Raw genomic sequence first — 25,421 nt, forward strand, 5'->3', positions numbered from 1 at the left:
AAACGACCCTGCTGCAAATGCTGCGGTTTCGAGGTGACCTTGGTGACCCTTTATCTCAGATTTACAGTCCTCACTCATTCCCAGATCTCTGCTGCTAAGAAGGGTTTTCTAGAATTCTAGGTTATTCTATGGCCTTCCAAGAAGGCTCCCCGCAACTCCTTTCCCTAGAAATGCTTGGAAGGACAGGCAAAGCAGCCTGGAGACTTCCAGTCATTTACCTGGACACCCCCAGTGACACAGCTATCGCCACCCCTCTCAGGGGCTGGGCTCTTCTGCACGGTCCAGGGCTCGCTTGGGGTAGGGAGTGTCTGGGATGCGACGCGCCCCTCGGGCGGGGGGTGCCGCCGGCGGGTGTCCTGGGGCGGGCTTCTGGGCCTCGGGAGCGCGGGAGGTGGCCGCGGCTCCGGCTGGCAGGCTGCGGATGCTTGGTGCCCGCAGCCGATGGGAGGCGGCGTGAGCCCGACAGAGCGCGAGCGCTCGAGCGCAGCCTCCTCCCGCTCCCACAATGCACAGGGCGGCGGCGACGGCGGCAGCATCACCGGCCGCCGAAGCGGCGGCGGCGGCGACCCCAAGGCCCCTGGGCACGCGGAGCGCTCGCGCCGGCTCGCCGAGAGCCCGGGAGTGATGGCGAGGCCCCCGCGGGCCGCCAGCGCCTGAGGCGCCCCGCCCCGTCCCGTCCCGTCCCGTCCGGCGCGGCCCGCCCCGCCCCGCCCCGCCCCGCCCGGCCCGGCCCAGCCCTGCTCCCTGCCGGCGGCAGCCCGGGCGCTTCCTAGTCGGCGGGGCGGCCGCCCAGGCGAGGTGCGGCCTCCGCGCGGGCGGGGGGCGTCGGCGCCGTGGGCCGCCATGGCCGCGTCCGAGCTCTACACAAAGGTGAGGCGCCCGCGTGGGGAGGGGGCCGCGCGGCCAGGCGCGCCGGCTGTCAGGCTGCGGAGGGGCGGGGGCGCGAGGGCCCGGCCAGCGCCACCCCCTTTCCGAGCATTTCAAAACCCCCGGCCCGGCCTGCCCGCCGCCCGCAGAGGCGCCTTCCTCTTTCGGGCGTGGATGCTGAAGAATGCGGCGACGGGAGGCCTGACTCAGGGGTCCCTGGCCCCTGCCACGCTTCTTGGGCTGCGAGCAGAGCGTGTTCGGAGTGGAAGGGGGGCCCGTGGGGATGGAGGAGGGCGAGCCTGGGTCAGGGTTGCCCAGCCTCCGGCTTACTTTGGGAAAAATCCCTGCTGGTGGGAGATGCTGGATCGGGTAGATCAGATGCTCCCTCCCTTGGGGACACGCGCTTAAAATAACGTCTGTTGGTATGCGGTGCCGCTTCTACCGCCCGCCAACCTTTCTGTGAGATGATTTGGAATCCTGCAAACGGTCGCCAGTCGATTGTCACCTTTCGCCGCCCGGTTTCAGATTGGTGAAATCCGAAATCACCTGGGGCGGCGAGCCCCTGGGGAAGATGCCGCGGGATAAATGGCAGCTGATTCATGGGCTGGGCTGGGAGGGTCGGTACTCATTTGTCGTTGGGAGTTTGCAACCTGCGTGTAATCCCTTAGAGCCTTGTTAGGCTCGATGTCTTCACCGTCCGCTGGGGCGACCCTTTTTCTTCTGGGTTTTGTTGAAGAGAAGTGGCAGCCTTTTCTTTCTTATCCTGACACCAGTATTCTCTAGGTCTGGTAATCTCTGAACGGCTTATTTTGAGAACTGTTCCTTTGAAGACCGTTCTGAAAATTTGTCTTGGGCAGTGCGTGGTGCCCTTTGTGAATGTGGTAGTCATGGCATTTTACACTCTAACTCCTGTGTAGGTAGGTGTTTTGCCAGTTATTAATTACCTCAATTCCAGTTAACAGAACTGGTTTAACTTTCCAAGTTCGCATTTGCAGCTGAATCTCCATTGAGAGTCCTAGAATCATTGATTCCAAACGCGACCCAGCAAGCCCAGGGCCCAAATTGCAGCCTGTTATAGAAGAAAGAGATCTGGACCAACCCTAAAGAGACCTGGATTCTAGCTCTGGCCTTTTCACTCACTGTGTGACCTTGGGCAAGTCATTTAACCTCTGCTTCTTTCCTCACCTGTAAATGGAGTTAATTATACCTGCCCTGCATCTCTTACAAGGCTGCTGTGAGGATCAAACTTAATAATAGATGGCAGGGCACTGGCCCCGTGGCCGAGTGGTCAGGTTCGTGGCCGAGTGGTCAGGTTCGTGCGCTCTGCTTCGTTGGCCCAGGGTTTCCGCCTGTTTGGATTCTGGGCGCCGACGTGGCACCGCTCATCAAGCCATGCTGAGGTGGCGTCCTACATGCCACAACTAGAAGGACCCACAACTAAAGATACACAACTGTGTACCAGGGGGGGCTTTGGGGAGAAAAGGGAAAAAAAATTAAATCTTTTAAAAAAAAAAAAGACGGGAAAGCTTTTGTAACCTGTAAATTTCTCTACGAATATGAGGTATATGATTAATTTCTTCAACCATGAAATGAGTTTGCATGAAACTTTCTCTGGGACCCGTCTCCTCCCAGCCCTAGTCTTAAAGACTGCACGATTGGAACTTCTCTCTAAACCTAATTTCTTTAGGCATTGTAGATCGCTAATGTGTGAATGAATGCAACTGGAAACTGGTCTGAAGTTACTTTATTCACATTTATATAGTCTAACTATGTGCCAGGTATTGTTCAAAGTGCTTTACAGATATTAACTCGTTTAATCCTCATAGTAAACCGTATAAGGTAGGTACTAAGAAGTATCAGAGTCCTTTTCATCTGAAAAGATATGGATCTGTAAACATTCTTTAGTTGCATTTTTTTTTTTTTTAAAGATTGGCCCTGAGCTAACATCTGCCAGTCTTTTTTTTTCTTCTTCTTCTTCTCTCCAGAGCCCCCCAGTACATGGTTGTATGTTCTAGTTGTAGGTTCTTCTAGTTCTGCTATGTGGGACCCTGCCTCTTCATGGCTTGATGAGCAGTGCTAAGGTCTGCGCCCAGGATCCAAACTGGTAAAGCCCTGGGCCAGTGAAGCAGAGCACTTGAATTTAACCACTCCGCCACAGGGCGGGCCCCTCCTTAGTTACTTTGTATAGCCCCCCACTCTTCACTGTGGCGAGGAGTCCATCCTTGAGATGCCTAATTGTAGACAACTTAACTAAAGACCGATTGGATAATAAACTGCTGTTGGGTTTTGGATCTGCCTTTTTACTCCCAAGATAACTTTCGAGAAAAAAATAAAAAAGCTACTGAGATTTTTTAATTATAAGGTTTTGGGTTTTGTCATAGCTTCATCACAGCCTGTTTTAAAATTCAGCTTCTAGGGGCCGGCCCAGTGGCGCAGTGGTTAAGTTCGCACCTTCCGCTTTGGTGGCCCAGGGTTCACCAGTTTGGATGCTGGGTGCTGACATGGCACTGCTTGGCGAGCCATGCTGTGGTAGGCGTCCCACATATAAAGTGGAGGAAGATGGGCACAGATGTTAGCTCAGGGCCAGGCTTCCTCAGCAAAAAGAGGAGGATTGGCAGCAGTTAGCTCAGGGCTAATCTTCCTCAAAAATAAATAAATAAATAAAATAATAAAATTCACCTTCTAGTCATTGTAAAGACAGACTGGTTTAGACATCAAGAATGGAGTTGAGCTTAAGCTGCTTTCTCCTGAATACGCTGATGCCTAAGAATAATCTGGTCACTTGGCTATTTGTTGGCTAATTCTTTTTGTGAATGGGCCTTAGTTTAATGGTGAGCAAAAAATTAATTGAGCACCTCCTGGGTGCCAGGTACTCTGCTTACAGTTGAGAGGTTCTAACAATGATTAAGATACGGTCCTTTCCCTCAAAGGGCTCACAGTCTACTTCTTATAGTCTTGACCCACTTTGAATCTCCAAGGGCACGAATAACCTCCTGTTCCTTCACCAGCAGGCAGACAGCTGGTATGGTATTTATTAGTAGAAGTTAGGGAATGGGGTGGGACATGGGGAAGGTTGGAATGATTCTAGAGATAAACGCTTGGGTAGTGATGATTAGAGGAAGAGGGAAATCATTAGAAGTAATGCCAATGAATAAACACAAGGATATTTCCCTTGCAGACGATTATAGGGAAGGAAGTTCTGGGGTAGATTACATGGAAAGATGTATTAGTGACATGCCATAATTATGGTATTCAGCATAGCGGTTAAATCTGAAAAATGCCCTTTAAAAAAATGTCATTCAAAGCTTAAAGGCAGATTTTGATGTGTGATACAGATCAGCTCCTATTAAAGCAAGAGACCAATTTATTCTTTTTAGCTAAAATGATAATGGTTTTGTCACAGCGATTTAACAGGGCTTCCATTTTGTAAATTTTTCCAGCAGTATAAACATTTTAAGGGCAATAGTTAGGTTCCTAGGATATAACATATCTGGAAACTAACATTTTGGTTAAAACATGTTTGTTGGTTTTTCAAATAACAGCTTTATTGAGATAGAATTCATATACCGTATAATTCACCAACTTAGAGTGTACAATTCAGTGGTGTTTAGTGTATTCACAGAGTTGTGTGTCGATTTGTTTTTAGATCCGCCTGGCTTGTTCCCAAAAGAATTGAAGGTGGCTGTGATATCTCATTGCTTATGATTTTGAAAATATTGGCTAGTCTTGACTTGCCAGTGAATATCTGAATCATAACATCACCCATAGATGCTTTCAGCAGCTTCCAAGGATTCAGCATTTGTGGAGCAGGGTTTATTAATTAGACCTAAGTGGATGCCCAGCAGCAATAAAATGGCATGCTAGTCCTCCTCACATTAGGTTCCCAGACACCATGAATGCTGTAGAATGGCCAAGATTACCTGAAGTTGTTTAACTAGGAGTCTCATAGTGTGTCAGGGTGCTGTGTTTTGTAACAGAACAAAAACAATCTAAAACCCCCACTTGGAAAGCCACGTAAACTTTCCTAGATGAAACACCTGTTTAGGCCAGTGGCTTGTATATTTGTATTCTTCCTCTCCTACCATATTCCCTTAGACCTGCTGAAGCTACATGGCCTAGATTTTTTCTGGGATAGTTCCAGTTTTATATTCTATGCCATTATCCGTTTGCTTAATTAATTAATTAAATTAATTAATTTTTATTTTATTATTTTGTTTGGTGAGGAAGATTGGCCCTGAGCTAACATCTGTTGCCAGTCTTCCTCTTTTTCGCTTGAGGAAGATTGTCCCTGAGCTAACATCTGTGGCAATCTTCCTCTATTTTGTATGTTCGATGGCACCACAGCATGGCTTGATGAGCAGTATGTAGGACCACGCCCGGGATCCGAACCGGTGAACCCCAGGCTGCTGAAGCTGAGTGTGCAAACTTAACTACTACGACACTGGGCTGGCCCCTCATTGTCCCTCCCTTTAAACCATCAATCCTGGAAATTCTAGTATTTTGGTGTCAAAATTGCATTTCTTAGACTGCTTCCAACATCTTAAAGCAGGACAGAAATGTCATCTCTGATCATGTGCCCTGATTTAGGGTTTGGCAAGTACGTTTGCTTTCCTCAAGTCTCCTGACCCGCCCCTGCCATCTGTGTTTCCCGCTGATGTCCCCAGGCCTGTTAATGGCTCAGCTCTTCTCCTAGTCCCTCAGGTTGGAAACCTCAGCAGCCTCTTTCCTTGTCTCTCATATTCTCCTCCTATACCAATTCTGATTTTACTTACTTGACGTCCAGCTGACAGTTCTCTGTCTCAATGACCTGTACACATTTCTGTCTTCTTATAGTTATTTGTGTATACGTTTGCCACCCCCACAATACTTAAGCTCCCTGGGATGCTGATCGGGGTTTTGTTCACCTCCTGAGAGCCTAGCACAATGTCTTATGCATAAGTAGGTGCTCATTAAATATTTGTGGGATGAATGAAAGAATACTTAAACAGGATAGAGACAGACTGAAACTAGTGGTTTGGGATGATTAGTCCACTTGTAAGAACGACGCAGAGTGTCAAGAAGTGGTTAAATGAGTAAGCACATTTGCAGGCCTGTTGAATAGGATGAGTAATTGAGAGCAGAGCTGGGAGCCAGGGAGACCAAGGAAAGTGTTGCAGGAAACAAAATGGGAAGGTCTGGTAGACTGAGGCGCAGGCAGGCAGTATGGGAAAAAGGGGGACAAATCTGAGACAGGTCTCTGGTTAGATATAGAATGGGAGGGAGAGGGAATAGTGTAAGTTAACCCCAGGAGCTCTAGCTTTGGAAACTGGAAGTTAATTCCCATTATATCATGAGTTTTTGCTGACTGTGAGACTTATGAGCTACTCAGAAATGCTTTTTTAGACTTCTTGAGCAAAGCAGAATGCTCATGATTTCCTTTTGAAATTTGTTACTGTCTTTTGAAGTGTGAAAGTTCGGTGTCCTGCCCAGTGGCTAAAAGATGACAAAGAGGTTCCAATTTTAATGAGAGTTGCTACTGCCAGATAACCAGTTTAAAGCTTCCTGCTGCTTTTCGCTTTCTAAAATAGGGGAACACTGGAGGAAAGTCTGAATGAGTGGTGTTCCAAGGATTTAACTACACCCTCCACAAGGTTGAGGTGGCGGGGGGTGGGGGTGTTCATTTCTAGCTTTTCTGTAGGGGAGTGTGGGAGAGGAGAGACAAACCTCCTTACCTTCTGTGTTATCTCAGAAGGTAACTGAGCTGCTCTCTTTTTCATTTTATGGATTTTGCTTCCATCAGGGGAGTCTAGGGGCACATGGCCCACTGCAGGATAGACTTGGCTTTGTCTCCACTTTAGGAAATTCCTAATGAAATGTAAGTTATTCTTGGAAGGGTAAACTCCTGGCTGATCTATGGAATAAGGCCTGGCCCTAGTTAAAATATTGTGTGGGCAACGCCAGTCCTTCCACTCCACCCTGACCAGCGTGTCCTCTGTCCTGTAGTGGTCTTCCCAGACTTTTTCCATTTGTCTACCTGGGGAGTTTGTCCTCTCCTTTCTCTCCAGTGCCTGCCTCTCTATGTCTCTCCCTAATCAATTTTACTGAGGTATAATTTACATGTAATAGAATTCATTCATTTTAAGTGTACAGTTTAATGAGTTTTGAGAAATATATTCTGTCATGTAACCACCACCGCATACAAGACAGAGAACGTTTCCATCACCCTCAAAAGTTCCCTTGTGCTTAGCTTCTTCTCTTCCCCACCTTATTCAGAGTCTACTGGAGTTGTGCTTGCCTACCCGGGCAGAGACAAGAGCTGTATGTGTGTTTGTTTTCAAAAATGTATGTTAGAGTTCCAGCTTAACCCAACCAACAGAGATGCTTAATGCAGGGGCCTGACCTTGGGTGTCACTCCTTTGGAGTTCCATTGACAGTGGGAGGTGGGAGTAGATGGAAAAGGAGTTCAGATGGTTTACTTATCTTTGCTTCACACAGTTACCCCTTTTCCTTTATTAATGCTGTCCACCTTTGATGCCTTGTTTCTGTAGTGTGCTAAAATGCCCTTTGGTTAGTTTTGCCCATTAACGGTTCTGCTGCCCCATCTACCTTAGCTTTAATGTCAGTCGGGGTTTGTGCTGATAGAGATTTTTAAATTTTACAGAAACTTATTCCTGGTTTCTTCATGCCTTGGACATTCTCCATTTCTCTTCTAAGTCTCCTCAGTTGGAAGTCTCCTTGACCAGCAGCCATTAGCATTAAACATCTCCTTGTACAACAGAGACTTTTTGCCAATTATAGAAATTAGGGATGATGTGCTTATGTTTTGATTTCAAAATAATGGCTCCGAGCTTGATTGAAATCAAGGGAGAAGTGCATTATCCACTCCTAAGTGTTTGTGAAGACCATTTGTCTACCTCCTTTGGCCTGATGAACTGCTTTGGCCAAAACTGTGAGCACATTGCTGGACTGGAAGGAGACCGGACATAAAAAAGACAAGTTTTGTTTATCCTTGGTCACTCATAGAAAAACGTGCATTGTCCTGGCCAGGAATCCCATATGTGTAGTTGGGGTTTCTACTTCTTGGTAAATACATACTGAAACTAGAGGAATTTCAGATTGAGAGAAGTAAATTAGCAGGGCAGTAAAGAGGTTAGACAGATTAAAAGGACAGAACTCTTTAGAAAGATGAGGGTGAGCTGGGGAAATGGCGAAGTGTTTAACATTAAGAATAGCAGACATTTATAACGTCAAAATCTCAGTTTAGTAGGGATACTTGTTAGATCTTGAAATGTTATTTAAAATGAATTTCTACTTGAAACATTGTTTTATATTTGTGAAACTCATTACCTCAAGTTATGATATCAACTGAGATGTAGTAGATAAATAGGATCTGGAGGATTCATGGATCATAGTTGTGACACACCAACTTACCAGATCTCTCTCTTTTTTTTTAAAGATATTTTTCCTATTTCTCCCCAAACCCCCCGGTACAAAGTTGTGTATTTTTAGTTGTGGGTCTAGATGTGGCATATGAGATGCTACCTCAGCATGGCTCGATGACCGGTGCCATGTCTGCACCCAGGATTCCAACCGGTGAAACCCTGGGCTGCCGTAGTGGAGTGCACGAACTTAACCACTCGGCCACGAGGCCGCCCCAGGTCTCTCTTTGACGGTGTTAAACAGTTTACCAGCCAGAGCTGTTTGAGTTGAAAGTAACAGAAATGAAACTCAAATCCAAAAAGGATTTTATTTGCTTACATGACCTGAATGCCCAGGCATGGCTGGATTCAAGGCTCAGACGTGGGCTCTGGGGCTTTGTCACTGGCTCTCATGTCAGACTCTGCTGTCTGACACTGGTTGCATCCTTAGGACAGCTCTTTTCAGAGTGAAAAAGATGATCAGTGGCACCTGCAAACCATGTGATCTTCTATCTCTGGGCCTGGGGGAAGAGAGCCTGGTAGAGGAATTCTGGTTGCCCTTGCTTGGGGCCATGTGTCCTCTCCTTTCACTCTGCCATGTAGGCAGTGGGGGAGGAAACCGGGAGTGGTCAAGTGATGCTTATCTCAGAGGCCAGGGGAAGGACAGGGCATCATGATTGATAGTCCTATTGAGACCTGGTGGGGTGGTTGAAAGCTCTTCCCCGTCAGAAGGAATAGAGCTAGGTAGGCAAAACAAAACATCTACCCTCAATCAGTGTCCACTATGAACAAGGCATCAAAAGTGGCAAAGTGAACGAGTTCTGCCACTCCTTTTCTGATCTTTGAGCAGAAGAATGGGAGGGTTTTGCATACCTAGGAGGACATTGGATATCTTTCTCCTAGAGAATAATTTTGAATTTAAAAAAAAAAGCCATGGAGAATCCATACCAGCAAATGTTACTAAAAGCATATCAGAGATTGAAGATTGAAAATTATTTTTCATTCAGTCCTAATGGGTGGCCATGAGCCCTGTGTCATCTTTTCCTCTGATCTTTCTGCCATATTTCCTCAGCATTTTATTTCTCCTTGTTTTCTTCACATCCTTGCTTGCATACATTATTCTCTTCCCCCATTTTCACCCTATGATAAACTGCAAGTTTTCTTATTCCCCTCTTTTGACTGTCCGAATCATTCCGTATTCAACTCCACTGTTCTGTCTTTTTCTGCTCTCTTATCTTCTATCTACCCTGTCATCTACTTCTTGATCCCCCTCCTACCTTATTTCATCGGCCCACCCCTAATGCTCTGTTGTGCTTTGTTATAAGCAAATGCACACCTCCCCTCCAAATGGAAGAAAATGCATTCTTATGGAGTGAATTGTTGTTCAGTAACTTAGATTGAGGACAGTACTTCATTTCCCCCAGTCCACATACTTTTGCTTTGTTACCACTCCCTGAATCTGACCTCACAATAGGAAATACTTTTGTGTGAGTTTACGTGAATCATTTTCTATGCATGGGAATGTGTATGTGTTTTAAATAATTTAACTCTTTTGTATTAGACTAGTTTTTAGACTAGTTAGACTACACTAGTTAGAACTTAATTTCTCATTTCCCCACACTGGAGTACATACAGTAAGATGACCAGCTATTTCTTGAAATGATATGATCTCACTTTAAAACATTTTTGTAGCAGTACTTAAAAAACTTTCTATGAAATTGGTCTCTGTATGCTTAAGCTGAGAAAAATCTTACTTCTAGTTTGACAAGCATCATGCTCAGGTCGGGAGCAGAACTCCTGGAGATGTTTTCTATAAAATCAGAAAATGTGTATTTTAATAACAAGGAATTTGGGTCAAAATCTGGATTAAACCTTCATCAATTCAGAATGTGTATTTTTTAAATTTTAGAAATGAAAAGTTAGAGAACCTATATTATATTTTAACTCAGTCTTCCTGTTTATACTCATTTTGTTCATCCTAGACCAAGATTTCTCAACCTCTGCTCTTATTGACATAGTAGGCTAGATAATTCTTTTTTTCTGGGGGCTTAGCCTGTGTATTGCAGGATGTTTAGCCAAATCCCTTACCTATATCAGCTAGATCCAGTAGCATCCCCCATCCCCAGTTGTGACAATCAATCCATATTGTCTACAGACATTGCCCAATGTCCCCTGGGGGCCAAATGCCTCCCCCCTCCCCAAGCTTGAGAACCTCTGCCCTAGACCTTAAGACTTAGACTAGACCTTAAGACTAAGAAAAGTGGGAAAGAGTTAAAAACAGAAAGAGATTGTCTTTTATCTATATTTATAATGATAATTTTTATGATTTTTTAAACCTGATATATATTGTGGGAAGTTTTAAGAATGTTTTTAATGGCTGCATAATATTCCATCATCTGGATGTACCATAATTTATTTAATATTGGGCATTTGCACTATTATAAGAAATATACTATGATGAGCATCGTTGTACATAAATTTTGCTTGAATCAGTCACTTTTAGTCAATTTTAGATTCCAAGTCTCCCTGGCAAGGCTTGGCATTTACATTTATGCAGGGTAGGGCATTCACTTATTTCATTTTAAAAATAGCACTTTTTATGTACATTGCTTCAGGGCCAGGCTGACCGGATGTCCTACTTCTGTGAGATGCTTTCTGCCACCCAGTACCTTTGTTCTGCTTTGAGAAATGCTCTTAGAGTAGAAATATATAAATTCATTTCAAAAACTTAGCCATTTGGAAATCTGAACTCTGTCCTTTTTCTGACTCTATTCCTGATTTTTGCTCTTATTCATTGTTTCCCCTTGTTCTCAGGGGAATCTGGGCCACATAGACTAACTGAATTAGAAAGGATTTTAAAAAGAAAAAAACCATGAAGCTACTGTCTTAAGAGTGTAAACAACATAATTTTAATTTGAAAATTACCTGAAAATACATTATCATTTCATTATAGATGACATGTCCTCCTAATTAGAATAAACTATCATTTGTCTAGAGTGGTCAGAGGATAGGTTTGCTTTCGGTGGGCGGTCAAGAACCTGAGAGAGGTTCAGCATCATCAGCCTGCTTTAGAACAGTTCGGATGGAGCAGAACACACCCAGTGCTAAAGACAGCCCCCTGGATGGAAGCTGTAGCGCTCGGAAGGTGTTTGGGTTGGTGAGGCCTGCAGGGCGTTGCTGTGTGTAGCAGTCCTCCGTGAGGACTGGTCACCACAAATGTGGTTGAAGGTTGGTGGTGTGGAAACTTAGATATTGAAGGTGTGGAAAACTGAGTGGAAGCCTTAGATTCCTTGGAAGTTTCTTTGCTTTTCTTTCTTCACTACAACTTTGATTTTTACCTTGTTTAGTTGTCATTTGTTTTCTTCTGAAAACTGTGGCTTGCCTAAATGCATGACTCCAAGGTGGTATAATTACCAAATAGTAATGGTTAGTATTTACTGTGGGCCAAACACTATTGTGAGGGCTTTGTTACAACTGTTTCCTTCCTTGACTTCCACCTCTCCTAGTGCCTGAAAGAAAGGCGGTGAGTCATTGCAGTCAAAGCATGGACCCTACCCTTGAGTGTGAATTCTGGTTTCACCATTCACGTTATGTGTAACCTGACCAAGCTGTTTAACATCTCTGTGCCTCAATTTCCTCATTTTTATAATGGGGATAGTATTACCCACCTCAAGTGGTTTTGATGATGACTAAATTGTTTAATATATAAAAAGTGCTTAGAATAATAACTGATACCTAGTATGTACTTATAAATGTTAGCTGTTAGGATTGTTGCTGTTGGGTTATAGCTGTCACTCTCCTTTCTCTCTGGCTGCTTTTTCTTCTTCATAAGCTCAGCTACCTTGTGTTGTTCCTTAGATGCTGGGGCTCCTAGGCTCTGTCCTTGACCTATATTCCCTTCCCACTCCTGAAGAGTTAGGTACGAACCCTGTGCTGATGACTTCCACGTCTGTTTCCAACCTATGTGAGCTCCCTGCAAACCTAGATCCCTGCCTCAACTGCCTTCTGGACGTCTTTGCAAGCACCTCAAACCTGGCATGCTCAAAACTGAGCTTGTCAGCTCCTCCCTCCCTCTTCGTGCCACTCTACCTACTTAGCTTCTCTTTGTCTTAGTTACCTCGTCTATAGGATGGCATCATAGTAATACCTACTTCATAGGGTTGTTAGGATTAAATGAGATAGTTCATGCAAAGCACTAGAATAATATCTGGTACATATTTAAGAAATGTTAGCCACTATAATTGTTATTTTTTATTCTTTGTCTGGTGAATGGCTGTCAACATCCATCTGTTAACCCAAACCAAAACTTAGAAATTGTCTTGATTTATTCCCCTCCATCCCACCCCTGAACTCCAACTAATTAGTTACCATTTCCTGGTACTATCTTTACTCCATTTGGGCCCTTATTATTTCTTTCCTGGATCCTGAAATGGCTTCCTAAGCACTTCTTTTTTTTTTTAAAGATCGACACCGGAGCTAACATCTGTGGCCAATCTTTTTTTTTTCCCTTCTTCTCCCCAAAGCCCCCTAGTACATAGTTGTATATTCTAGTTGTGGGTCCTTCTAGTTGTGACATGTGGGATGCTGCCTCAGCATGGCCTAATGAGCAGTGGTGCCATGTCTGCACCCAGGATCCAAACCAGTGAAACCCTGGGCCACGGAAACAGAGCACGCTAACTTAACCACTCAGCCACGGGACCGGCCCCCCTAAGCACTTTTTATTCTTACCTCTTGTAATCTGTTTTTTGTTCTGCTCCCAGAGTGATCTTTATGTAATGGGCATAACTGATCATGTCACTCTCTGGCTTAAAATTCCTCAGTGATTCCTCATAGGATTTTGTCTTGAGAATAAATTTGTTAGCGTAGCGCTTCTCAAACTTTAGTGTCCATCTGAATCACCTAGGAATCTTGTTAAAATAGAGATTCTGATGTAGGTCTGTGATGGGGGTCCCAAGATTCTGCATCTTTAACGACTCTAGGGGTGATGCCAGTGCTGCTGGATTGAGGACCACACCTTGAGCAGTGAGGCTGTAAACTCAGGGCTCTTCCTGACCTGCCTTCACCCTGGGCTGACCTTGTCTCCCGTGTTTCCCTGTGGCATTCAGGTCTTCACTGTAAGTCAAGAGCTCTCCAGGTTGCTTTCTTCCTGCTTGGCAGCATTCGTTCCTCTTGCCTGGCTTTCTCCACTCTTTGTTCATGAATTCCTCCTTCCAGACCCCAGTCTGTCTAAGATGCTCCTTCTGTGTGTTCGTATAGAACCCTCTGTTTACCTCTGTGCTGACACTTACCACACCGCCTGGCAGTTGTCTGTCTCCCCAGTGCTTCTCAGAGCCCCTTAAGGACAGGGGAAATATCTCATTTGTTTTGTTTGGTTTTAATAATTTTGAGATATAAGTCACATGCTATGCACTTCATCCATTTAGAGTGTGTAATTCAGTGGTGCTCATCTGTTTTTCAACCCAGCATCTAGACCAGGGTTTAGTACATAATAAGTAACAAGTTCATGATTGAATGAATGAATGAATTAAATGACATTAAAGTACCATTGGGAAGTTTTCTCCAAATCTTCCTCTTCATATCCATATTTTTTGGGTTTAACATTTCAGCATTCAAATCATTTTATTTATTCATCAGTAACTCTTCTCGAGCTTCCTCTACCCACCCCTCTTTTTGGCACTAGGGATGGGACCAGTTTATTCTTCTCTGGGTCAGTTTTACTGCATCATTAGAGATCACTTTCCTCAGTTCCCCAGTGCTTCCAGTTCACTTTTTCTGAACATGCTGCTCTCCAGCTCAAAACCCCTGTGCAGACCCATGATCCCCCTGCCCTGACTATGTACTGTAGAATTAACTCATTCCTTAGCCTGGCATTCAAGACTCATGATCTTTTTCTAACCCTGTTCTCTTGGCTTGATCTTTCACAACGTTTGGGTTTCTCAGACTTTACTATATGTAGCAATCATCTGGAATGATTTTTATTTTTTTAAATTTACTTATTTTAAAGAAATCCTTGTATATGATTAACATGTCTTTATTTCTTGTTTTCTTTTCTTTGGTGTGTTTTTTGTTTGTTTGTTTGTTTGTTTGCCAAGGAAGATTTGCCCTGAGCTAACATTTATTGCCCATCTTCTTTTTTTTTGCCTAAGGAAGATTAGCTCTGACCCAGCATCTGTGTCAGTCTTCCTCCATTTTTTGGTTGTGAGTTGCTGCCACAGCATGGCCCATGAGCAGTAGGTCTGCATCTGGGATCTGAACCCATGAACCTGGGCCACCGAAGTGGAGTGCATGGAACTTTAACCACTGTGCTATGGAGCTGGCCCCTGGAATGATTTTTAAAATGTAAATTCCTGGGTCTTACCTCCAGAGACTTTGAGCCAATAGGTTTGGGAGCCCCAGGAATGTGCATTTTTGACCAGTACCATACAGGATTCTGATGCAGGTAGTCTGTGGGGTCCCATTCTGAGACGTTGAGCCAACCTTGCTGCCCGAGGCAGTGTTCCAGCTCCACTTGACTTTGGACTTTGTTCACCACACTTTTCTCTTGCCAGATCCCCCACCTAGTAAATGCTCCATAAAAGTTAGTTGAATTGAACTATTTGTTGAGTGGTGGTGGTGAGTCTCTTTAAAACTGTAAGATGATATTACTGTAGATGTATTGCCAGCTACATTTTTTTTTTCCTGGCTATCCTTAATATTTCACTTTTACTAGAATATGTGAGAAGACCTGGCATATGGTAGTGACCCAGTAAATCTTTTTGCTATTTTTAAAGGCAACTGGAAAAACTGCCTCCCTTGTATTAAAACTTAATTGAGAGTCTTCCATGATGAAAGATGTTCCATTACCTTTACTAATAATAGGTATGAAATAGTATAAGAAATGACTTGCACAATTAGAGTGGGAGCTATTTTCCTTTAAAAAAAAGCTATTAAAAAACTATAAAAATAATAAACGTTTGGTGCAGAACCTTGGGAAATTCAGAAATGCACAAGAAAAAATTGCATGTGATCCTATCCTCAGATACTCTTAATATTTGATGGAAGTCTAGTCTTTTTTCCTATGTGTATTTTCTTTAGCAAAATGGTTTATTTTGTGTATACTATTTTATAGCAAGATTGTTTTCTCTAAGTATATTGTGAGCATTTTCTCACACTAATACACATTCTTCTACAATTTTTTTTTTTAAAGATTGGCACCTGAGCTAACATCTGTTGCCAATCTTCTTTTTGTTTTCCTTTTCTTTCTCCTCAAAGCCCCCAGTACATAGTTGTATATTCTAGTTGTAGGTCCTTTTGGCTGTGCTGTGTAGGACGCTGCCTCAGCATGGCTTGATGAGCAGTACTAGGTCTGTGCCCGGACTCCAAACTGGTGAAACCCTGGACCACCGAAGCAGAGTGTGTGAACTTAACCACTTGGCCACAGGGCTGGCCCCTACAGTATGTTTTTTTAATGGCTTCAGAATATTATATTGCATGAATTTGATATGTGTTACTCAACCAGTCCTGTATGATAAGTACTTCCAACTTTTTGTCAGTTTACGTTAAAACTGCAGGGAACAAAAAGCTTTTGCTTGTTCCTTTAAAAAGAAATCAGTTGTATTTGTTAATGAATTTGACTATAATTACAAAACATCCCATTTTTCTACAATGACAACATTGATACAAAAACTTGATGATTATCATATCAATGTTAAGAAGGTTAATCTAGTTAGAGCTTAAAAGGACTATAAAAACACAGGAATATCAAAACACTCAGGAATAAATCTTTAAATATAATTACATATTTGGGATCTCAGAGTGTGTCAGCCACAACAGCCCACTAGAAGAAAATTCTCCAGACTATAGAGGTAGATAGATCAAGGTTATTAATCAGTGGGCCCGGCGAATCAAGCTCTAGGTTAACTCCAACTTGAGAGGAGAGTGAATGCCTTCCTCCTCCAGTATTTTGGAAGCCATATGGAGGATGAATTGTCTTGTAATCAACACATTAATATACCTGTCTTTTCTTGTATAGCCATTTGGGATTTGTCAAGCCCCTGCACCCATATTTAATGGCAGGAGAGCCTGGTTGTACAGAAACTGTTTACTTTAGAAATGAACAGGTTGGCTTAGGCTAAAGGGAGAGGAAATATAGCAGAGGCAGTTATTCAAGAAAAAAACACATTTACTAAATCAAGAGAAGTAATGTGGGAAATAATCTCTGAGACATAAGATTGAGATCTTGAAAGCTCTGAAAAGGAGTCTTTTTGTTAATGTACGTCAACCTCCCCCACCCCGTTTTATAAATGCTATAATTAAATGTTTCTTATAACAAGTTTCCAACTGAAATATGCCTGGGAAACTGGCCAGGGGTCCTTAGGGGCCTGGTTCTTCAGAAGACGTCCAATTTCCTTGGGGCAGAGGTGGCATTTCCTTGGATCTGAGAGTTTTCTGAGTCTGTATTTGGAGCAGGGCCTTAGTCTCAGGAAGGTTAGAATAGTCTTTGGACCGTGTGAAGTTGCCTCCTTGGTCCCCACCCAGTGGACTTATTGAGGTCCAGTTTGTCTTTTGGAGCTGAGGCCTCCACTATTGTGTGTTTAACAAGGATCTGGACAAAGCGTGTAGAGTGCAACTTAACTGGTTAGAGTAAAGATTGGGATGTCTCATCTGAGTTCATGAAAAATCTAAGTGAGGGGAACATTTAAAAGAAAGTCAGTCCCAGTTTAACAAATCTGTAAGACTCAGTTGTAGTCTGTGCTATTCTGTACTTTAAACCTAGATTCTTAAAATAATTTTGTTCTTAAGGTTAAACATCTCTTGTATTCTTATTTGGCTTGCTTATCCATTGGTTATTTTGCAGGATTTTCTAAGGTAACTATCATAGACTATGGTGAAATTTAATAAATCGGAATGAGTGGAGGCCAAATTATTTATTTTAAAATATGTATGGTGAAAAAGATGGAGTAGTGCCATTATACATGATTTCAGCTGGTAGATTGCTTCTGTTGGGCAGTAGTGGTTTTCTAAGTCTGAAAAGATTGAGTTTATTCAGAGTGTAGTCAGTATACAGACAAATAGAGTCTCAGCCAGAGCACTGGGACTGCTTCTGTGTGTGCTTTTCACTTTAGTCAACTGATTCCTTAAGTAGCCAGTTGTCCTTTGGTTTTCGTTCTTCCCTGCCATAGCACAGTAACGTCAGTTGCAGCTGGAGCATAAAGAAGAAGGGCCATGTTAATTCATTCCAGTGAAACAAAAACGGCCTCAAATAATTAATGGAATAACAGTCTCATTAAAAGACCTTAGAGCTTTTTTTTCTGCTTTTTTTTTTTTTTTCAAGGACTAGAGAAGAAGAATGGCACAGATTGTTCACTTGAGACCATTTTATACTACTGGTTCATCTTACAGTCTTCATCTGATGGTTCTGGTTTCAACATGAATCATTCAGACCATGGAGTGATTTTCTCTCATTTTCTCTTGAGGCTCTCTGTTTGCCTTCAGTGACAGTTTTCAAAAGAACAGTCCATGAACTTTGGCTTTGTCAGAATCTAAAAATGGCCTCCATTTTATTGTTTTATTTATAGCTGTCATATTTTAGTTTAAGTACAGTTGACCTAGCAAGCAAACATTTGTGTGTACAAGTAGGGTAGCAAATACCAGGTCAGGTTGCCTGCTGGGTTATTGGAGGGAAGAGGCTATGTGTGTTCCCATCACTGTTTTCTTCAGCCAGTCATACTGTCAGCTGATCTTGCTATTATGAGGTTTGGTTTTTTCTGTCTTCCAAATGGTTAAGGAAAGAAGGATTATTGGACAGAGAAAGCCAGAGTCCGGGAAAATCAGATTGAGAGATAAGTAGGAAGATCCTTTCCCATATATGATTATCCTGGTTTTCCAACCCAACATTCTTATAATCAGTAGAAGCTTCCGTCTTGTCATCTAATCTTTGAAGACACTGCCTTCAAGCAAACTGAAAAGTTTAAGCTACTTCTAATTTTAATAGTAGATGAAAAGCGAATAAGAGGAAGTTAACATATAACATGGTTTATGGTTTTTTGACAGACAAAAAGGTTTAGATTTCTTTTTGTTTTTGAAAATATGCTCAGGATCTTACATGTGTTGAGGAGCTAAATTTCTAGGTACATAATAATAAAGATGTAAAGAAAAGAGGAAAAGATAAGTAAGAGGAAACATAAAAAGCTGAGGACAGGGCAGTTTGAGACTGGGAGATTTGGGTATGGTTACCCAAACATGTGTTCCCATGAATGCGTGGGGCAGCAGGCTTATGTCCTGGGAAGGGAAACAGCACAGTAACCCAGCGACCAATGACTTCCTACGGTTACTACTGGCCATTGTGCTGTAGAGGTAGCGAACACAGAGGAGATGAACAGAGGAGGGATTAGAACAAACAGGACTAGTCTAGATGGATAGTTATGTTTCTGCTTTTGTTGTTTATACGTTGTCTTTGGGTTATGATATCTTTGTTTTGGTTGTTTTGTCAGGTTAGTTGTAATTTTTATCCAAACTCTCTAAAACTAACTACAAAATCTGTTTAGATTACCTGACTTTAGGTTTTTGAAAGATGTGATTGAACCAGCTTTGCCACTTTAGGATTTGTGTGAACCAGCTGTACTATGAAAAGAAAGCAGAGAAAAGACCATTTACAATATATAAACAAGAGTTAAACTTTATGAATCTGCATGATTAACTAACAAATACATAAATGAATGGGAAATACTGAGAACAAGTCACCAACAGTAATGTGGTATGGTTCAAAGCATATCTTCAGCATTAGATTGAGCTTCTTGCTGTGTGACTATATGCAAAACAGTGAATGTACTCACTTCATAGGGCAGCTGAGAGGTTACATATATATATGTATGTATGTAAGTATACACATATGTAAACTACACACGTGTGTGTGTATGTATACAGCACTACTTAGCACATAATGGAGTCCGTTAATGTTAACTCTTAGTTAGTGTTATTGGCTTATCTATTTTAAGTGATTTGTAAAAATTCATTCCCTTGAAGTCAAAGCCCTAGATGGATCACTCCTTATCATACTCTGAAAGCTTCTGGCAGGTTTCAGGGTGTGAGTTGTGTACACTAATGCTATGTTCCCCTCATTTTAGATAGGGTTTGGCTCGAGATACTGTTTCCGTTATAATCTGTCTGCTGCTCAGCGTTGTCAGCACCATCTGACAGAGCTATAGCTTTCATCCCAGGCCCTTTGTAATGTCTCCTTCATCGGCATTCTCAGCTTTTCTTCTGTCAGAAAGAGGAACTTACTCTAAACCAGGACTCTTAAAAGTCCTGCACCCAATTATAATTAACTAGCATAACTAGCACTTGATGCATAATATAGACATGTGTCATAAACTATTGGTTGAGTCTCAAAAGCCCGTCCCAACCCCTTTTCTCTTGCCGGTATATATTTATAAATATAAATAAACCTTTATTTATATATAGATTTAGAAATATATTTATTTAGAACTATATTTGAATATTTAAATATATTTAGAAATGTACTTCCCAGTGTATTTGTATAGCAATACAAATGTTCCTTTTTCTAACTTTCATTGCAGTTAGAGCTAGCTGTATGATTCAGTTTTGGCTAATGTGATATAACCAGAAATCTTCTGGAGGGCCTCTACAGGGACCAAAAATTGCTTTTTTGATTAAAGGAACAGAAGCTAGAGAACAGTTTGGATGCATATCCCCTTCTTTCTTCCACTCGCGAGTGTGGAATATGATGTACGGAGTCATGGCAGCAAAGTTGCAATCGTGAGGCAGCAGGCCTGAGGATGAAAAGTTAAGGTGGTAGAGCAGAAGGATAGAGGCTGGGTTCTTAATGGTGTTATTGAACTGTCAGCACAACCCTGAGATAACCTTCTCGTCTTCTTGTTTCATATGTTGTTAAAGTCTTAAGAGTTTAAGTTAGTTAGACTTTTCTGTTCTTTGTAGCTGAAAGCATTCCTAACTTAAACAAGATATAGCAGCTTTAATGTGAATAAAGTTAATATAAATTTGTCCAATTTTGTATAGTGTTATTTATACACAAAATAAATACAGGTAACATGGGAATATGACAGAATTGAAAAGGTGAAAGATGACTTTAGTCACTTTTGCCGTTGAGGGACATGGGCAGTACTATCAAATAATCCAGCCCTAGTCATAATGTCTAGGTTCTCTGGCTGCCTTGTGAGTCCTTTCCCACATTACCTGTGGCTTTTTTTTTCTGCTTTTTTCTCCCAAAAACCCCCCGGTACATAGTTGCATATGTTAGTTGTGGGTCCTTCTAGTTGTGGCATGTGGGATGCTGCCTCAGCATGGCCCAATGAGCGGTGCCATGTCCAAGCCCAGGATCCGAACCGGCGAAACCCTGGGCCACCTGAAGTGGAGCGTGAGAACCCAACCACTCGGCCACAGGCCAGCCCCACCTATGGCTTTTTAAAGTCTTGCTTTCCTCAGGCTTAGAAACCGGAACATGACAGGGGCAGTGCCTGAAGTTTCAATAATAAGGGAAAAGCTGGGTGTGAGTGGGTGGAAGACATCAATTAAAAGATGAGTTTGTAGAGACCATACCAGTGTTCCGGGCAGTCTAGGATATCCTGAAGCTCCCTGTTCTTGAATTTCAATGGGGAAGAACAAAGAAAGATAGTAAAAAGACAAAGAAGGAGGAGAAGCAGCAGCAGCATCCGCATCCACATCCGCCGCCACGCTGTTGAAAGCCTAGAAGAATTCTTCACAAGCCTTAAAAGCCCCTTCAGTTTTGAAGTTCACTTCCACTTGGTCTCTCAACTCTGATGTGAAGTTTCTGGTGAAGTTACACCGACCACGTGCTTAACCCAATCCTGTTAAATTTTGGATTATCTAATGATGTTAAGATGTTTGTAAGTTTGTCCGTTTGGTGGGAAAATTTAAAGTAGAGATAGGCAAAGAAGGGAATACAGGTGAGAAAATACAGAGAACTCTTGTGGAAAAAGTAGTTAGAAAATTAAGAAAATTTGACTGTGTCATGAGATGAATATGATAGTAACATTTTCCATTGAGGAATTGTTCATACTTAAATTTTATCATTGCCTGAGACTCCCAAAGCAATGCTTCTTTTGCATCTTTTTAAAGTTAATCATAAAGGAAAACACTAATTCTTTGTGTAAATGAAGAAATAAACCAAAATACTGTTCGCCAATGGCACAATGAGAGAATTATACTTTAAATGGAGGCTAACACGTGCAAACTCCTATACATGTTCGTCTGTCTTTTACATTGCTCAACGAGCTTGGTAGCCTCTCTGTTCTCACACTGTCAGTTTTGAAAATGGCTAGCCTTGCTGATCACACATTTCTGTAGATGCAGCATGGTCAGAGGACATATGATTTCTGGTGCAGAGGGAGGTGTTTGTAGAGGCGCTGTAGGTGGCCCTGGGAGGGTGCACCTGCCGCCCTGTTAGATTTAGATCTTCCGTACCAGTGAGACAGAGTCATCCGCAGGCTCCACTTTCCATTTTCTCTTCACTCTCTTGTTCCCTGTTAGACTCTGAGTGCTTTTGATCTTCCAAAAAGAATCCATTTTATCTTGTGTTTTGTGAATATTTTTAAAATTCAGTTTTAGTTTATATATACATACTTCTTGACTGCTATTTAAAAAGATAATTAACAGCATTTCATATTGATATGGATAGATGTCCAGGATATATTGTTAAGTAAAAAAAGCAAAATGCATTATGTGTGTGTGTGTGTGTGTGTGTATGTATGCTTATGTTCTAGAAGAATTTATACTAGGCTGTTTAGATTATTGAAAACAGTTATTTCTAGAGGTGAGATTATGGGAGACCTTTGCTTTTTAACTTATTCAGATCTATGAGATTTGAAATTTTATAATCAGCATACATTTCTTTTGTAATCAGAAAAAACAAATATTTTGTTTCTTTTTTTAAGTAGTGTGAACAAAGATGTTTCAAAGAAACATTTTTTGAGTTAAGAAAAGTTTCCTGTGTGTGTGTCTGTGTATAATATATATAATATATTAAGATAATTTATAGTATATCTAAAGGATTATTTGATGCTTTCAGAGCTGAGATGTCTCACTCCTGATCCTTATTTAGTGTTGGAATTAGCATCTTGGGTTAGGCATAAACTAAGAACATTTTTTAGGGGAGAGAAGTGAAAGAGGAAGGCTATCTATACAGTGTGATTTGGAGGGTACTGAAAGAGGCTGAAAATAAAAGAAAATCCATAAAGAGCTTCCACAACTCAACAGCAACCAACAAACAATTTGATTTAAAAATAGGCAAACAGGATCAGCCCTGGTTGCCTCGTAGTTAAGTTTGGTGCGCTCTGCCTCGGTGGCCTGGGTTTGGTTCTCTGGAGCGGACCTATACCACCCGTCTGTTGCGGGCCATGCTGTAGTGTCAGCTCACATACAAAAAGAGGAAGATTGGGGCTGGCCCGGTGGCACAGCAGTTAAGTTCAGGTGTTCCACTTCACTGGCCCGGGCTTCATGGGTTCGGATCCTGGTTGTGGACCTAAGCGCCACTTGTCAAGCCATGCTGTGGCAGGTGTCCCACAGATAAAGTAGAGGAAGATGGGCATGGATGTTAGCTCAGGGCCAGTCTTCCTCAGCAAAAAGAGGAGGATTGGCAGCAGATGTTGGCTCAGGGCTAATCTTCCTCAAAAGAAAAAAAAAGCAAACAATTTGAATAGATATTTCTCCAAATAAATATCCACATGGCCAATAAGCTCATGAAAAGATGTTCAAAATCGTTAATCATTAGGGAAATGCAAATCAAAAACACAGTGAGATACCGCCTCACACCTACTGTCAAAAAACCAGAAAATAACAAGTGTTGGAGAGGACATGGAAAAATTGGAACCCTTGAGTGCTGTTGGTAGGACTGTAAAATAGTGTGGTTACTATGGAAAACTGTATTACGATTCCTCAAAAAATTAAACATAGAATTACCATACAATCCAGCAATTCCACTTCTGGATATATACCCCAAAGAATTGAACGCAGGATCTCATAGAGATATTTGTTCACCCATCTTCATAGCAGCATTATTCATACTAGTCAAAATGTAGAAGCAACCCAAGTGTTCATCAGCAGATGAATCGTGTATATATGCAATGAAATATTATTCAGCCTTAAAGAGGAAGGAAATTCTAACACAAGCTGCAACACGATGAACCTTGAGGGCATTATGCTAAGTGAAATAAGGCAGTCACAGAATGATGAGTATTATATGATTCCACTTATATGAAGTACCTTGAGTAGTCACATTTGTAGAGATAGAAAGTAGAATGGTGGTTGCCAGCTGTTGAGGGGAGGGAGGAATGGAGAGTTATTGTTTAATGGGTACAGAGTTTAGTTTTGGAAGAGGAAAAGAGTTCTGGAGATGGATGGTGGTGATGGTAGCACAACAATGTGAATGTACTTAATACTGTTGAACTGTACGTTTTGAAATGGTGAAGATGGTAAATTTTCTGTTATGTGTACTTTACCACAGTTAATTAAAAAAAAAGAAAACCTATTAATGCCTCAGAATCTTCCCTTCTAAAACTATTCCTAGGCGTTCTCTTTGCAAGTTGTTATTTTTAGAGCATAAAGGTCTTTAATGTCTGGGTGAACAACTATCAGTCCTTTCTTCAGGGAGAATGCCATAGGTAGCTGGGGGACGCATCTGGAGGGGGGATAAAGGAAAAGCTGCTTCATCAGTTAAAAGGACAAAGAAAGGAGGAGATCCTTTGGGCCACTAAAACAATTTCAGCTACCTCACACTTTTGCCTTCCCCGGCGCGGCCGCACGAAGCCTAGCATCCAGTAGTATCTCCAGTGTTTTTAAGAATCTTAGATATATTTTACCTTTAATATGCTTTATAGAATTTCAGACTGCACTCCTGGGCCAGCAAGATATTTGTGGCTACTCACCAAGTCTTTACCCAGGCTTTTCCATTAGGAGTTACTGCAGGTGGTTAGTTAGTAATCTTGGAATGGGGCTGGTATTTGTAAACACCAAAGGAAAGACAAGCCATAAAGGAAAAAATTGACAAGAATATAAACAGTTTAGGCTTCTCTACAACAACAACAAAACAAAATGCTCTAAATGACATTAACAGGCAAACTGATAGAACAGGAAAACATTTTCAATTCTTTGATTAAGGGCTCAATATCTGTAATATGTAAAAAAGTAATAAAATGTATGACAGACTTACCACCCTAGTAGAAAAGCAGACAACATTAGGGGGCCGGCCCCGTGGCCGAGTGGTTAAGTTCGTGCACTCCACTGCGGCAGCCCAGGGTTTCACTGGTTTGAATCCTGGGTGCAGACATGACACCGCTCATTGAGCCATGCTGTGGCATCTCATATACCACAACTAGAAGGACCCACAACTAAAAATACACAACCTTGTACTGGGGGGCTTTGGGGAGAAATGGGAAAACATAAAATCTTTAAAAAAATTAGACAACATTAATAGGCAGTTCACAAAAGAAGAAACTTAAATAGCTCATAAACATTGAGAAGGTGTTAAACTTCATTAGTAACCTAAGAAATGCAAATTTAAATGAGATTTTATTTTACAAATCAAATTGATAAATATTTTTAAAAATTATACTTGTTATTTACGAACTAACAGAAAAAGAACTCAAGAACACAATACCATTCACAATCGCAACAAAAAGAATAAAATACCTCAGGGTAAATTTAACTAAGGAAGTGAAGGACCTATATAATCAAAATTACAAGGCCTTTCTGAGAGAATTGGATGGCGACATAAGGAGATGGAAAGACATTCCACGTACATGGATTGGAAGAATAAACATAGTTAAAATGTCAGTTCTACCTAAAGCAATCTACAGGTTCAACACCATCCCAATCAGAATCCCAATGACATTCTTTACAGAATTAGAACAAAGAATCCTAAAATTCATATGGGGCAACAAAAGACCCCGAATTTCTAAAGCAATCCTGAGAAAAAAGAACAAAACGGGAGGCATCACAATCCCTGACTTCAAAATATACTACAAAGCTATAGTAATCAAAACAGCATGGTACTGGTACAAAAACAGGTGCACAGATCAATGGAACAGAATTGAAAGCCCAGAAATAAAACCACACATCTATGGACAGCTTATCTTCGACAAAGGAGCTGAGGGCATACAATGGAGAAAAGAAAGTCTTTTC

The 25,421-nt window shown here is 41.9% G+C and overlaps 1 protein-coding gene across 4 annotated transcripts in view; it reads left to right on the plus strand.

Moving 5' to 3' along the window:
- Positions 1-665: 665 nt before the first annotated feature.
- The window catches only part of MYO5A (myosin VA), a 187,291-nt gene continuing 162,535 nt past the window's right edge, over positions 666-25,421 (plus strand). For 2 of the 4 annotated variants that reach the window (XM_014850533.3, XM_070501456.1), the window contains exon 1: positions 705-870. In XM_014850533.3, the coding sequence (XP_014706019.3) occupies positions 844-870 (27 nt within the window). In that variant the 5' untranslated portion in view covers positions 705-843. Of the gene's footprint in view, positions 871-25,421 lie in introns of all 4 variants that reach the window. The other 2 variants (XM_014850530.3, XM_044764877.2) reach the window with 2 other exon arrangements.

This window comes from Equus asinus, chromosome 2 (genome assembly GCF_041296235.1).
Source record: "Equus asinus isolate D_3611 breed Donkey chromosome 2, EquAss-T2T_v2, whole genome shotgun sequence".
In the NCBI taxonomy this organism is placed as follows: domain Eukaryota; kingdom Metazoa; phylum Chordata; class Mammalia; order Perissodactyla; family Equidae; genus Equus; species Equus asinus.